The following is a 13,891-nucleotide window of genomic DNA, read 5'->3' on the forward strand; positions in this document are numbered from 1 at the left end:
TTATTATTAATATGCACAACAAAGGAATCTGTTAACAGATAATATTTAAACCATCCATACTTTTCTTGAATCCTTATAGTAGTTCAAGTCTTTGTAGGAGAATATTGTGATCAACTGTATCAAATGCAGCACTGAGATCTAACAGGACAAGTATAGAAAACAAGTCCATTATCTGAGACCATGAGAATATCATTATGAACTTCACCAGAGCTGTTTCAGTGCTTGAACTCTACAAATAGGTTACTTTGTAAATGTTTTACATAGTTGATTAGCAACTACTTTCTCAAGAATTTTAGATAAGAAAAGATTATTAGATATAGGTCTGTAATTTACTAATTCATCATGATCAGAGATGGTTCCATAAAGGTTTAATAACAGCTACTTTAAAAGCCTGTGGTACATATCAATGTACTAAGGATAGATTAATGATGTCTAAATGGGGGAATTAATTAATAAGGGAATACTTCCTTAGAAGGATCCATGACTAATTGAAATGTTGTTCACCACATATGCTGCAATTTCCTATTACATAACATTTCCTGTTTATGATACTTAAAAACTCATAGTTACTTTAAAAATGTCTATTTCTTTGTTAGATTTTTCACCCATGGAGCTCGCCATTTTTTCACCTGCGCAATGCATGCTGGGTTGATGACGCAGTTAGGTCCTACTGGACTGAAACCTACAGAGTTAACACAGGAAGGTTAGCATTACAAGATAGTTTTTTTATCGTATTGTGTTAGACTGGTGTAAATTTAGAAATGCACCACGGTGTACTGTGTAAATGTGGACTGTAATTTCAAAACAAAAAAATAGCAGAAAACGTGAGGAGAGTCTTATTGCTACTCGTGAAAAAAAAGGGCCGTCGGTTTATGCACATTATGAGCAAAACCAATTAAATCTAGGATAATTTTAAGGCTACATTAAGGTTATCACATTCAGTGTCAACATGGATGTTAAAATCCCCCACTATAATAACCTTATCGGTATACCACTATATCGGATAAGAAGTCTGAGAACTGATCTAAAAACTGAGAGTAAGGGCCTGGTGGATGATACAAAACAACAAACAGAAGAGGTTTATTGCTTTGCAATTTGGATGAGGGAAACTGAGGGTTAAATGTTCAAAAGAATTGTAGGTATTAGTTGGCCTGGAAACTAATTAATAAATCAGACTGAAAGATGGTTGCTACTCCTCCTCCTTGTCCTCTTGCAGTCAGGTGTCTGTGAGACAAAATAAATCAATCTGATTATCAGAAATCAATTCAATAACTAACAGAGTCTCAGGAGGGAGAGACCTTATATTTAATAAACCACATTAAATGTTTAAGCTGAGTCGTATTGATTTTTATGAGATTTTTATGATTAGCTCCTTTTAGATTAGTTTTTGATCTGTTAAGTTTGGCCGTGGAAAGAATTGTCTCAATAGGATAATGGGTAGGTAATAGTACAGGTGAGTTAAACTACGGCTTTGCTTCCTGGTCTGGACCCTGGGTTGTCAGCATTTAGAAGAACTAATAAATCCGGCCAGATTCCTAGAAAGAAGAGCTGCACCATCCAAAGTGGGATGGATGCTGTCTCTCTGGATCAGACCAGATTTTTCCCAGAAAGTTCGCCAGTTATCAATGAAGCCCATGTCGTTTTCAGGACACCATCTAGACAACCAGCGGTTGAATGATGACATGCGGCTAATGTCACTGGTCAGATCAGGCAGGAGACCAGAGAAAATTACAGAGTCCAACATTGTTTTGGCAAACTTACACACTGAAGCAACACTAACTTTAGTGACCTCTGATTGGCGTAACTGGTGAATAACAATCTTACTGTATTTACTCTTATCCTTAGCCAGCAGTTTAAAGTAGTAATTCATGTCGCCCATTCTGGCCCTCAGCAGGCATTTGACTATGGTCGCTGGTGTCTCTAGTGCCACGTTTCTGACTATAGAGCTGCCAATTACCGCCGCTATGTTGAATTACCTTTTCTGATTTCAGCAGCCAAAAGGGGACAAACTTGTAAGCCATACGCATTTTCCCTATCTGTGATCTATATGAAGATGTGCTGTCAGTGGAGGAGGAGTATAAACAACAAAGATGACCGTAGATCATTCTATTTAACATTTCTGTTAAAATGAAGGACCATCTGTAGCCAACATGTCCTGACTCATCTGCTCTATGTACTCTGCGATGTGTGTGCGTGTTGGTCCAGGAACCAGCAGACAAAGACCACTGACAGGCAGTTTATTTGTTTTTAAAACTGGAATATTTTCATCACAGCCGTTTAACCAACCAGGCTTCCACACCCCTCCCCAGCCCAGCTCGGCGCAAACTGACAGAAGGGCATGTAAGACCAACTAAGATTTTCTCAGATGTTTACAAATAATAAAATACCATTGAAATAAACCCACAACAAAAATAACCTGCCCAACAGTTACCAGTTTTATATATTTAAAAAATTAGATTACAAAATGACTTTTGTACGACAATCTGAACAGTTCACTGAAATACCTTTGTTTAACAACCAAATGGGAAAAAAAGAAGTTTACACCTGTTTAAAAACAGGAATATTTTCAGCACAGCATTTAACCAACCAGACTTCCACATGCACAACTTCAATGAAATAGGAGGGAATTTCAGAATCACATTGGCATGATAAAGTCTGACGAATGCCACTATAATGAGAATTAACGCTGAACAATACCCAATAAAGTGCTGTGCCGAATATCAAAAACGTCTTAACAAACTTGAATTAAGTAGATAATGATACAAAACAAGCTGTGAGTTTACCAAGCTTAAGTTTTAAGGCATGTTCAGTATCTTAACACATAAATGGAAAACACCGCTCAATACACCGAGGTGAGCAGTGGGAACACACGGGAAATTATACAAATAGGAAGTAAGAAAATAAAAGCTTCTCCACCAAGATAAAATACAATGTGTAAATCAAGAAAAACAAACATGGGCAATAAAAAAGGATTTGGGATGAAATATAAACTAGCGTTTGTTCACACCTGATACACATCCATACTGTTTGCCCAGCAAGAGGGAAGAGAAAGTAACCAACAATAGTAAAAGAAGTAATAATCGGGAGAAAACAAAAGTCTATATCGGTGCAGCTATTATTACCAGCTGGAGCTGGGGATTAAAAATGTATGGGGATGTTGCAAAATTTCTGGTGGACAGGTAAGTTAACTCAATATAACAGTGACGTTTATTTTGCCGTTATGTTAGAAACAAGGCAGTGTAGTCCAGCAACTACTCTGTCCTCCCAGCAGAGATGGCTAGTTTGTTCGTCTTGTCTCCTTCTCCCTCTCAGGGAGTATGTGTGTAAGTGGAAGGATATTTGAGCTGGCCGGTTCACATTCGATAGCACCAGCGTGAGCAGGTCTCTTAACTCCCGCCTATAAAGCCCAAATAAGTGACTGCACGTTCAGAAACAAGCCCAAAAAAATTTGACTTGGGAAATTTATAAGCGTTGTTTGAAAAAAAAGAAGAAAAAAAAACAGGCAGACTCAATGGCAAAAAACGTTTCACATGACAACCGTAGCTATTGGATATTAACTATTAGTAGTAGTTTGGTACCAAATGCATGGAGTACATGTTGACATTGTCACATTTATGACACACAGCAGCTTCTGTAGTAATTATTGTGCACTTCATGGTGAGGTCCTTTGTAATTAATTTAGCACATCACTAGATGGTGTGCCAGTGTGTAAATCTTACACATTTGGGTTTAATGTCACTAACCCTTTATCCACAGTGACAATAGTGCCTGGGTTGAAGTCTCCAGACGATGATGAACCCCAAATCTGCTTTTCATAAATGCCTTTTATTTATCACCTACTACTTGTGCCCTAATATACATTAAATTGATCATTTTGAAACCTGTTCTTTGTACTGAGTTGAGCACGACCTGTGCAAAAGTGTCATGTCTATGTTTACCATTTGAATATGTGCAGCTATGTATAGTAGGTGGATGGCATAGTCAACAGAGTACAAAAGAAGCATTAGACCAAGGAACCTTGGTGAAAAAAACAGAATTTAAATTTTTAATTACAAATCTGTTAGAAATACCTAAAAACCTACTAATATTTTAAATCAGAACTTATCACGAAGGTGTGCTTCAATCCACTGGTGTTATTGGTCTTGTTCAGACTTGCCCCTTTAGACTGCCATCACTAATTGCAGCATCACAGTGCTCATTCAGACATGGAACAATTACACCTATAGGAAGCAGAGTGTGACTGAAAGGGCTTTAGATTGGTGTTTGTGTTGTCTAGATAAAAAGATGAACTGGTTTAATAATTTTGAAAGATGAGTAGAAATCTGCAGAGAACACAAAAATCAGCGCTATTCTTGTGACTCTAACGGTTTACTTTTTGGGGAAGTGACATGCTTCAACATAGAAATGTTGCATTTCTGAGTGAAATCTTTCTGTTTTAAGACATATTTGAAACATTTTTACTGGCTCACCGGCTACAATATTCCAAAGATAATCACAGCGTCAGACGCAGAAGGGAACCTCCATCAGCCTCTGACCTGTGAATATCACATTGGCTCTGACCACGACCTCTGTCAGTTTAGTACAGAAAAGACGAGGACATGGCCCAGCGGTCTGGCCCAGCACACCTCTGTCTGACAGACAAACCCTTAAGTGTGTTTTTTTTGCGACATTCTTCACATCACACAAAATACACTGTCACTGTCATGTTTTTATTCATTTACAAAAAAATGGCAAAGTAGTTCAATGTAAAAGAGAATTCGTTAGATGAGCTTTTCACATTTCAGTGCTCATCTAAAGGCACACATATCATAAAAGTTATGCTATAATATATGTATAATCATTGATTATACCTGTATTACATAGTAAGACCATTGCTAATAGCTCAAAACCAAAGTAGTTACTTTCCAAAAGTAATAGCTACATTGCATGTTTTTAATACAACACCTATTTTTTACTTCATGGAACCAAAAACAAACAGAAGACAGGCAAGATTTTACTGAAGGAGTGTATTACAATGTTATATGATCAATAAAACATGGCTATTTAGTAGAGTATGTTGCTTATATACAGAAGCCTTCTGAAACGAATCTGATCATTTATAATATTTCTGTATTTTGTAGGAGATTTCTGGTTAAGCTCTCTGCCAATTTATTTATTTGTTAAATTATTTCACTTTGTTGTTTAATTTGCCCTGCGGGTGCGAGTGTGGGCGTGCATGGTTGTTTTTCCTGTATGTCTGTGTGCTGCCCTGTGATAGACTGGCAACCTTTGAGGGTTTACCCCGCTCCTCGCCCACTGGCTGCTGAAGATAGGCACCAGTCCCCCGTGACCCTGAACAGATGAACAGGTATAGAAAATGGATGAATGGATTTCACTTTGTAAAAATTTTCAGGCTCATTTGGCATTCCTCTATACAATGTAATCCTTTTACTGTGATTTGCTTAGCTTTCCTGTTTCCTGTGTATTTAGCAGCTCTGCATCTTTTCTCTTCCACATCATTTCGACAATTAATAAAAGGCTTGCATTTGTCATCAGTAGCAAATATTTAACATTAGAAGGATGTACTTTATCAAAATTCCTCTATTTTCCAGGTGTATGTATTTACATGGTGCACTATGACTTGGTTGGCAAAAACACAACACGTGATTCAATAAATACAGCTATAGGTAATTAGACAAGAGCGGACTAGAAGTAAAAATGTTTACATGGACAATTTATATGTTTAAATCTGTTAACTAGTCCTCTGTGCCTAATACGCTGTCTCTATCTGTCTTCTCCCTCCTTCTCTTTCGCCAAATAATTTCTCTCTCTTTACCTTGGTTATCTGTTCTGCTATCATAGTATTCGACCTGATATAAAAAAAAACTCAGTTCATATTTAAATGTCTCACCAAAATGTAGGAAAGCATTGAGTAAGGAAATAGGGTTAGATCACAATTTTACTTCTGCACCTCTGTGCCAAAGTGAGCCACTGCAAGATCTCCAGTCGTGCTAGTGAATATTTTTCACTTGTGTTCACTTTTTCCGTGGTCAGAAACTGCAGCATATATAACGCACTTGGTTTTACTAATGATCATCATTCTTAATGAATGACTTGACGGTAGGGCTCCCTTTGTCCCCTCCTTCTCACACGCAGTCGGTTTCTCCGCTCAGATGCGGATTCTTTTGGCTAAAGATTTGCTACGTCCTCCTCCTTTCTCTCAGACTGCCTGTCAGCCAAGCTCCCTGCTCCCCTCTGCTCTGTCGGAGCCACCAAGCTCAACTGTTCCTCTAAAAGAGAATGTGTTGTGCCTTTTACTCTAGCTAATGGATGCTAATCTTAAAAGCTGCATTGATAAGCATTGATGACTGCATTGCTTCTTACCTGGCTCTGAAAGGGGATTATGTGATTCCCTTCCTGCTGCACTTGTTCTAGTCTAAACCTCAGATAAAAAAGAAATGACTCATAAAATCCCTCTCCATCTTCTCCTCTTCTTTTCTTTTTCCTGAGCACCAGATTCCTGAAAACTGGACATTCTGGTATTTTACTTGTGCAGCTAAATGAAGTTCAAAACTTGCAGTCAAAACCCGTCTTAATGGCTAAATCCTTTTTGTGTTGGGGGGGGGGGGGGTTGCAACAGGATAAGCTCAAGGCCCGTTCCAGACATCTTTTCACCAATTAATCTAGTAAAATATGCAGAAAATGTATCAAACGAGAACATCTTTTAAGATACAGCAATCAGATATGTGGATAACTGGCTATATCAGTGTCACCAATTGTTGACCTTGTAACTATTCACTTTAATGGTGCTTTCCACTCACTTGTTGATATAGTGTATACAATTCAAAAGACATTACCGATGGCCCTCATCCACCACTGCTGACAGGCAGAATAAAATGTTTCAGATCAAACTACATTGAATTATGTTCTGCCTCCTGGTAGCTCATGGTTGAACGCTCCCCTGCCACCTGTTCCTCATATTTCCAGCTGTGAAAGTGAAAAATATACTGGAAAGTCGACATTTGGGCATATACAGCACAAAAGGTGTGAATCACATTTTTCTGTAGATGTTAGCTTCATGAGTCAACGATGGCTTGATATGAAAATCAGTGGAGCGCTTCTGGCTTCACCTGATCAAACAGCATAGCAAAACGCAGCTTCAGAGTCATATCAAGGAATGTTCATCAAGTTACTCTTCTACGTTAGCTGTCATTTCATTTCATTTGCAACAACAACAAAAAAACAAAAGTAACAACAAAGAACACCACAACCAGTCATATCCTGACTGGGGATCTCCCGCTCAACTCAATAAAAGTCCAAACATAAAGCCAACCAAGATTCAGTCTAAAACCAAATGTTACCTACACTGCAAAAGTATAGCTTAAAACCACTCAGCATGTTAAGAAGCTTCATAGGAGTTTCACTTGCAATCTTTGGCCTTGTGTAAAAGTATATCTTGTCTTGGTAGGCTTACCTTAGACTTGTGCATGTAAGGTAAAAAAAAACAAAAACATTTTAAACCTACTGTGCTAAGTTAAAATGCACTGACCAACATCTATACTGCCTTAATGTCACATATGTGCATATACAGAAAGTCTGAGGTATATCAAAGGGAATACAGCAGCAAGGCAGCTTACACAACGCATCTCCTAACTGCAAAGGTGGATGATACTTTATATCTTTTTCAAAAGTGAAGTGCACAAAGTAACTCTGGTACCAAGGAGATAGAAAGTCCTCAACTTGCTATGTGACTAAAATATTGGTGAGAAATGTATTTCCTTTCTTAAAATTGTAAAGCCTGTTAATAACTGTCTTTCGGCTGCAAATTCAAATGTAATGCTGCCTGGCTTACTTGATATGACATTCATTAACTCTGTCAGGCGCAGTTATGTCCTGACGTTTTTCAGGCAAAATAAGGCTGTGGGGCCATACAACAGGCTATCTAAAAATACTCAGAGAGGAAATGTAGTTTTTCAGCATCTGAGAGTTGTGAACCGAACATTGCCTCCCAAAAATATCTAGATCTGTCAAACTTTTTCACGTTTTTGTTAAGTTAGGGTCCTAACCTTTGATGTAATTAATTTGGATATTATGAGATAGACCAACACAATAAAACCCATAACTGTGAAGTGGAAGAAAAATAGTTTAGACTTTTTGGTCTTTTTGATGTCGATTGTTTGATAACATTCCCTAACAAAACAGCTGTATTCATACTAAGTTTAAATTATACACAGATGGACTATTTGTGTAATGTCTGAAAACATATGCACACCAAACGGTACACTTCAAAGATTTTTATACAGTATACCTTTCCTTCCAGTTCAGTTATCATGGACTATGTTGGTCTGTCACATACAATCTATATTAAATACATTTAAGCTTGTCAATGTAACATGACAAAATAGGGAAAAGAGTTCAAAGGGTATGACTATTTTCATTTGGCACCATAAGAGTGGTTTGATTTATTATTTTCAATGACTTTATGAATACCAAGTACTTGAAATTGAATTGAAATGAAAGGGTTTACTGTAATGTTATAAGCAATCTGCAACCCACAAATCCCAGCACGTGCCTTTCCTGATCTTGTTAGTTTGTATTACTCTCTCTCTCATTTTTCTCTCATCAGGCTCTCTGACTTCCACTGAATGAAATGAAACTGAATTATGTTCACATTAACTGTTTGAGGTTAAACTTTAGCGCGAGTTAAAGCAAACACAACATCATGAATTCTGACAGGTGAAAATTCAGATCCCCGGGAGACTTTTTGCATGCTAATGCACATTTATTAAAATGACAGAAGTCAGCTGTCTGATAGGACAGCAGGGTGTTGGGCCGTTGGGTGAGACTGCATGCACAAGGCACCAGAATGTCTTCCAAGGACATACAGAAAATTATATGTTTTATATTCTGTGGAGGTTATGATATCCTAATTTGCCATCATTCATTGATCTCTGCATGCTATTTATGTTCATCATAACAGACAGCAAGCAATAACTCAAGCATACGTTGCTGTCATGTTTGATCATTTGTCGACTCCTTGGCTAGAGTAAATTCAAAACTGTCAATTTGTTTTTACTGAAATGCTCCGTTTATTTAAACTAATCTGCAATCATAAATCTCAGTGTGAAACCGAGAAGAGGCTGCAAAACCAACAGCTCTCTGAGGCACATTAAATTCTCATATCTGTTTAGTCCTATGCATATACACTTGACTTGAATAGGAACAAACAGGCTTTAGAAAAAAACAAAAACAAACCTTTAGTCAAAAACATTGGTTCTGTGAAATGAAATGAATAGAAAATTGTTGTTTTCCCACTATAAGCAATAGCTGCAGTCAGATTTCTTCTTTTGAAAAATGTCAGTGAATGATGAATATTTAAGAGGAAAGAAGCAGTGGGATTTAATCCTCAGAATAGTTTGTGTAGCTCAGTGTAAACATTATGTGTCTGTTTTTTTAAATCTTTTTTTTTTAACAAAATGGTTTAAACTCAAAATATTTCTGTGTAACTGGAGCAAAATTCTTACTTTGCTGCCACAACGGTCCAGTGGTCATAACATTTATTCCAGGGTTTCCCCCACCATTTTATAAGCCTGGTGAGTCGCCAGGTTTTACTCGCCCCCGTATTAGGACTCATCCACAAGTTAACAAATATCAGAACATTCTGCATTTTAAAGTGTTACAGTTAGTTCTACTGATGGATGGCCTCTCTGCTTTAGCCAGTTGATGGCATGCTCTGATCCTTCACAATCCAACATAGACATAACAAATGTTGTTATTTTGGACTCAGGAATTTATCTTGCATCAGTCATAAAAAATATGTTAAAAAAAATGTGGCATGGTAACAAAATACTTTTCAGTTGTTGCATGTTTGTGCTTTTGTGTTGAATTGTAAGTATTTCCCTTTTTACTTCACCCTGCTGTTTAACCAGGAATGTGGAACACCTGGTGAGTAACCAATAGGGAGTCAGGAGGCCAGCAAAAATTAATGGCAAGGAAAGGAATTCAACGGGTTAAGATGAGAAGTAAAAAAGAGGTGAGGGAAGTTGGGTCAGGAGACCAAAAGCAGCAGCAGCCACAAAAGTTGAGCCAGTCATGGCTGAAGGATAAGGCCTTTACAAGGGGAAGAGCAGACTCTGCCAGAAAGGATGTGCTCAAGAGACTGGGAGGTTTCTTCTAAAGGTTTGCTACCTACTCTGGATTTTGGTCTAACACTTTTAGGGTTTTTAAAATAGCAAAACTTTTATTATATTAGTCATTAGGGGTGGAAATGAGCGACTGAGATCTGATGAGAGCTGTGCGTGAGTGAAAATGACGGTATATTGATAATATCAGTCCGTTCCACTCAGGTTAGAACAAGCCAATAAATTAAAATAAAACATTTAAAGATTTTTAACATTTTTAAATAATAACAATTGTGTTATATTTCTCAATAAAACTCATTGGATGAGGAGATCTTAACCAGCCTGGAGAACTACTTGGATGAGTGTTTTGACAGCATTGTAATTGGGAAGCCAAAAACTTCTCACACCCCTCTTCTCCGATTGCCATCCGGAGTTTGGGACCTAGAGGAGGAGCGGGCCACCTTGTCGGGTTCGAAGCTGGGGATGGACATTAGGTCCTGGGGGTCGGCTGGAGCTGGCACTTCTGCTCTCCCTTGGATTATAGAGGGCAGGGTGTGGGGTGGGCTCTGGTTGGTTGGTTCATTTCTGAGTGGATGGGCCCGTGGGTCATATGGGTTGATAAGAGTGTATGCATGTGGGGGCACTAGGGTGGGAACGTGTGGCTGTGTACCTGGTTTTCTTTTTGTCTTTGTGTCAGGTTGGGTTTGGACTGCCTCCTCTCTTAGGACATCTTAGGTCTCCACTTGGTAGGGAGCCCTTTTTATATCTCTCTTTGCAGGTGTAGAGGCAGACTCCGAGGATATTATCTTGTTCTCTACTTTCTCCTGCTCTATTTTTTTCACCTTTTCTCCCTTATACCATTTTGTTTAATCTTTTTCTCTTCTTCTTTTCTCTTCTACCTTTCTGTTTTTGTGCCCAATGAATGTGAAATAGTTCCAGGATAAAATCTAATGAAGATTTATGCATAAATAAATCAAGCAGAGCACTATAGCAAAAGCAGTAATTCTCCATTCGTGAAAGTAAAATCTGTCAGGCTCTCTTTGGCATTACGACAACAATTCTTAACCCGACACTGCCAGATAGGATATGTTAAAAAAAGGAAAAAAGGAAAAAATAATAATTATTAATAAATTTATTGTAATAAATGTGTTACCTCCATTTATTGACTGTGTGGTCAATCCATTACCTTCTCTGCCTGCTTAAAGACATGTGCCCCTGGTTCCACATGAAGCCAATAGACATAGAGTGAGTAGAAAACACTTATTGTAAATGCAAAACACTACCTATCAGGTCAGTGTTTTCAAATATCAAAATGTAGGGGAATTTAGTACCAGAATAACAAATAAAGACCCAAAAATACGGAATTTGCTCCTTTTCATGATCTAGCCTTCTTCTTTGAGGTTAATTTAACTATTTGAATTCATATTATTAATAAATTACTATGACAGTTAATTTTCACTATGTCAAAACTATTCTCTGTGATACCCAACACATGTGGAGTGTGAGTTGACTTAATTATCACCACACAGGGACCGGCAACACTTTGTGATACTGTTAAATGACAGAAAAAGGTCAACAAAAGGTCCTAGAAGGGCAGGAAGGGGCTGGTATTAAAGTGTCTTCAGTTATTTGTGCCATGGGAGGTAGGATGATGAGAAAAATTTACTTATGCCCCTCCATCCCCCACCCCCTTTTATTTTAGCATCATTCTCATTGTCACAATTAGCAGAAAAAGACAAAGAGGTACTCAGGGATGTAACACTGGATAAAAAAAAACTCAGAAAGAATACTAATTACCCTGCAGGAAATTTGAATGAGAGCAGCAGCTGTGACCTTTTTTTAAAAGCTCAAGGTAGGTGTATAACCTTAAGGATGACTTTCAAAACAGACTTCTTTAAAATAGTAACCAAGGTTAACATGCATTCAGCTGGAACAAATTTGTGATCATAATGAAGCACTAGAAACCCTTTCAAATACATAAATACTAACATCTTCATCACTTTTTATAAGATCTATGGGAATAATAACAATTATTTTAAAAAAAGCGCAGTTGCACTACATTGCCATAGAGGGAAATTGAGTTTGCAGCAAGTGCAAAGACTGAAGATTGGCTGTTAGTATCTGTTTGTTAGAACTTTGACTTGGTACTGCTCGGCACTTGACTGATGGCTCTGGCTGCCTTCATCCATTACTCTGTCACTCGCCTGAAATTGCCCTTCAAATGTTCTGGCACTTCTGGAAAAACCGAACACTCCTCCTTTTCGTTTGTTGAGCAAAAAGAGTGCATAGTGGCTGGAGAAGATGCAGACACATCTTATTTCACTTGCACAGCTGTCAGATCCTGTTGAACCACTTGATGATCAAACCCTTTGGGAAAGATAAATAACAAAGTATGGGAGAAATAAGGTATGTATCTGCCTTGATAGATATATACTTATATTAAAAAGGGAAAAGGGGCTGTAAAAAGTAGCCAGTGTGTGTCATCTTTGTTTTTTTATATTTATTTTTGATTATATAGATTATAAAAATGTATTGGTCTCACAGCTTTTCATTCTTCTTCTCTATTAAGAGTACATAACAATATACAGCAAATAAATAAATAACAGCCTAAAACATATTATCTGTACCACTCCAATAGAGTTAAGTGGTAAAATGAAAATTTTAACAAAAATAGAAGTGGCCTCTTTTTCTACTCCTGATCATAGTTAAAAATTAGGGCATTAATCACTTTTTATCCTTGACTCTTAAACACCAACCTTTACAATACAGAACCAATGTTATGTTTGTAGGTGTCTTTGAAATAAATAATAGGATACAGATTGTTAGATAAATTATAATTTTTTGAACAACTATATGCAAACTAAAAGATTAGTAAATTGAGGGAGCTTTCATTTGTAGAGATAATGGAATGAGTTGATATGATATTGATATTCAGATTTGTCGCCATTTACATCAGTGATCACACATACCCCCACATGCCTTTTCAGTTCAGCCCACAACTTTTCTATGGAACTGAGATCAGCATGGAAAGAAAACATTTAATATTTTTATGTGTATGTGATAAAATTAAATGTTAATAACATCCGACTATTTAAAACAAAATAGATTCAAAGTGTGTCTTATCATGACATTTCCTATGTTGAAAATGCTCCAAAGGCTTTTTTGGGGGAATACAATTCAGTGAAGCTTTGGTGAGGCAGGCGTTATGTCCCTTAGAGTCTAGAACATTTCAAAATGAGACAGAATAAAAATAGGAGTCTTATTACAATGATAAAGATATGGAATAAAGCTAGAAGTTATAAGGATGAACAGGTCAGAGATTACCAAGGATAAATTTGTCTGAACATCACTGATATTACACACAGGTCAAAATGGCTCTTAATCATTTTTTATGCTCAAACGGACAAGGCAAATGGACTGAGGAAGATATGTAAATTGATGTCTAATTGACCTGTCAGCGTGTTGAGGCTCTGTTAAACCCCCATCACATAGACAAAAGGAGAGAGAAAGGAGAATACGGAGATCTACTGGATTAGTTCGAGCAGCCATTCACTGCACATTACATCAAGTAATTTTATCTTATATCAGGACCAGGGTCAGTGCTCTATCCTTGAAGAACAAAATGTTTAATCTGTTATTTACAAAAAAGAGCTGACTGATCATTGTTCTCTCTCCAACCCTGTATATGTCCATTAAGAGAAAGGCAGGTTGAAATATAAAGAAGGCGATAAGGATTTGTTATTTATAGCTAGCATTGCTATTTTTATTTAGCACAATTTGCCTAAAGTGTT

At 37.3% G+C, this 13,891-nt stretch overlaps 1 protein-coding gene across 1 annotated transcript in view; it reads right to left on the reverse strand.

Annotated features, from left to right (window-relative positions):
• Positions 1-12,423: 12,423 nt before the first annotated feature.
• Positions 12,424-13,891, reverse strand: part of LOC118558660 (calsyntenin-2-like) — a gene marked incomplete at its 3' end in the record, with an annotated part of 129,669 nt that continues 128,201 nt past the window's right edge. The window contains exon 3 of the mRNA XM_036129126.1: positions 12,424-12,467. Coding sequence (XP_035985019.1) covers positions 12,424-12,467 — 44 coding nt within the window. The remainder of the gene's footprint in view (positions 12,468-13,891) is intronic.

The sequence above is a fragment of the Fundulus heteroclitus genome, unplaced genomic scaffold, assembly GCF_011125445.2.
Source record: "Fundulus heteroclitus isolate FHET01 unplaced genomic scaffold, MU-UCD_Fhet_4.1 scaffold_141, whole genome shotgun sequence".
Taxonomy (NCBI): Eukaryota; Metazoa; Chordata; class Actinopteri; order Cyprinodontiformes; family Fundulidae; genus Fundulus; species Fundulus heteroclitus.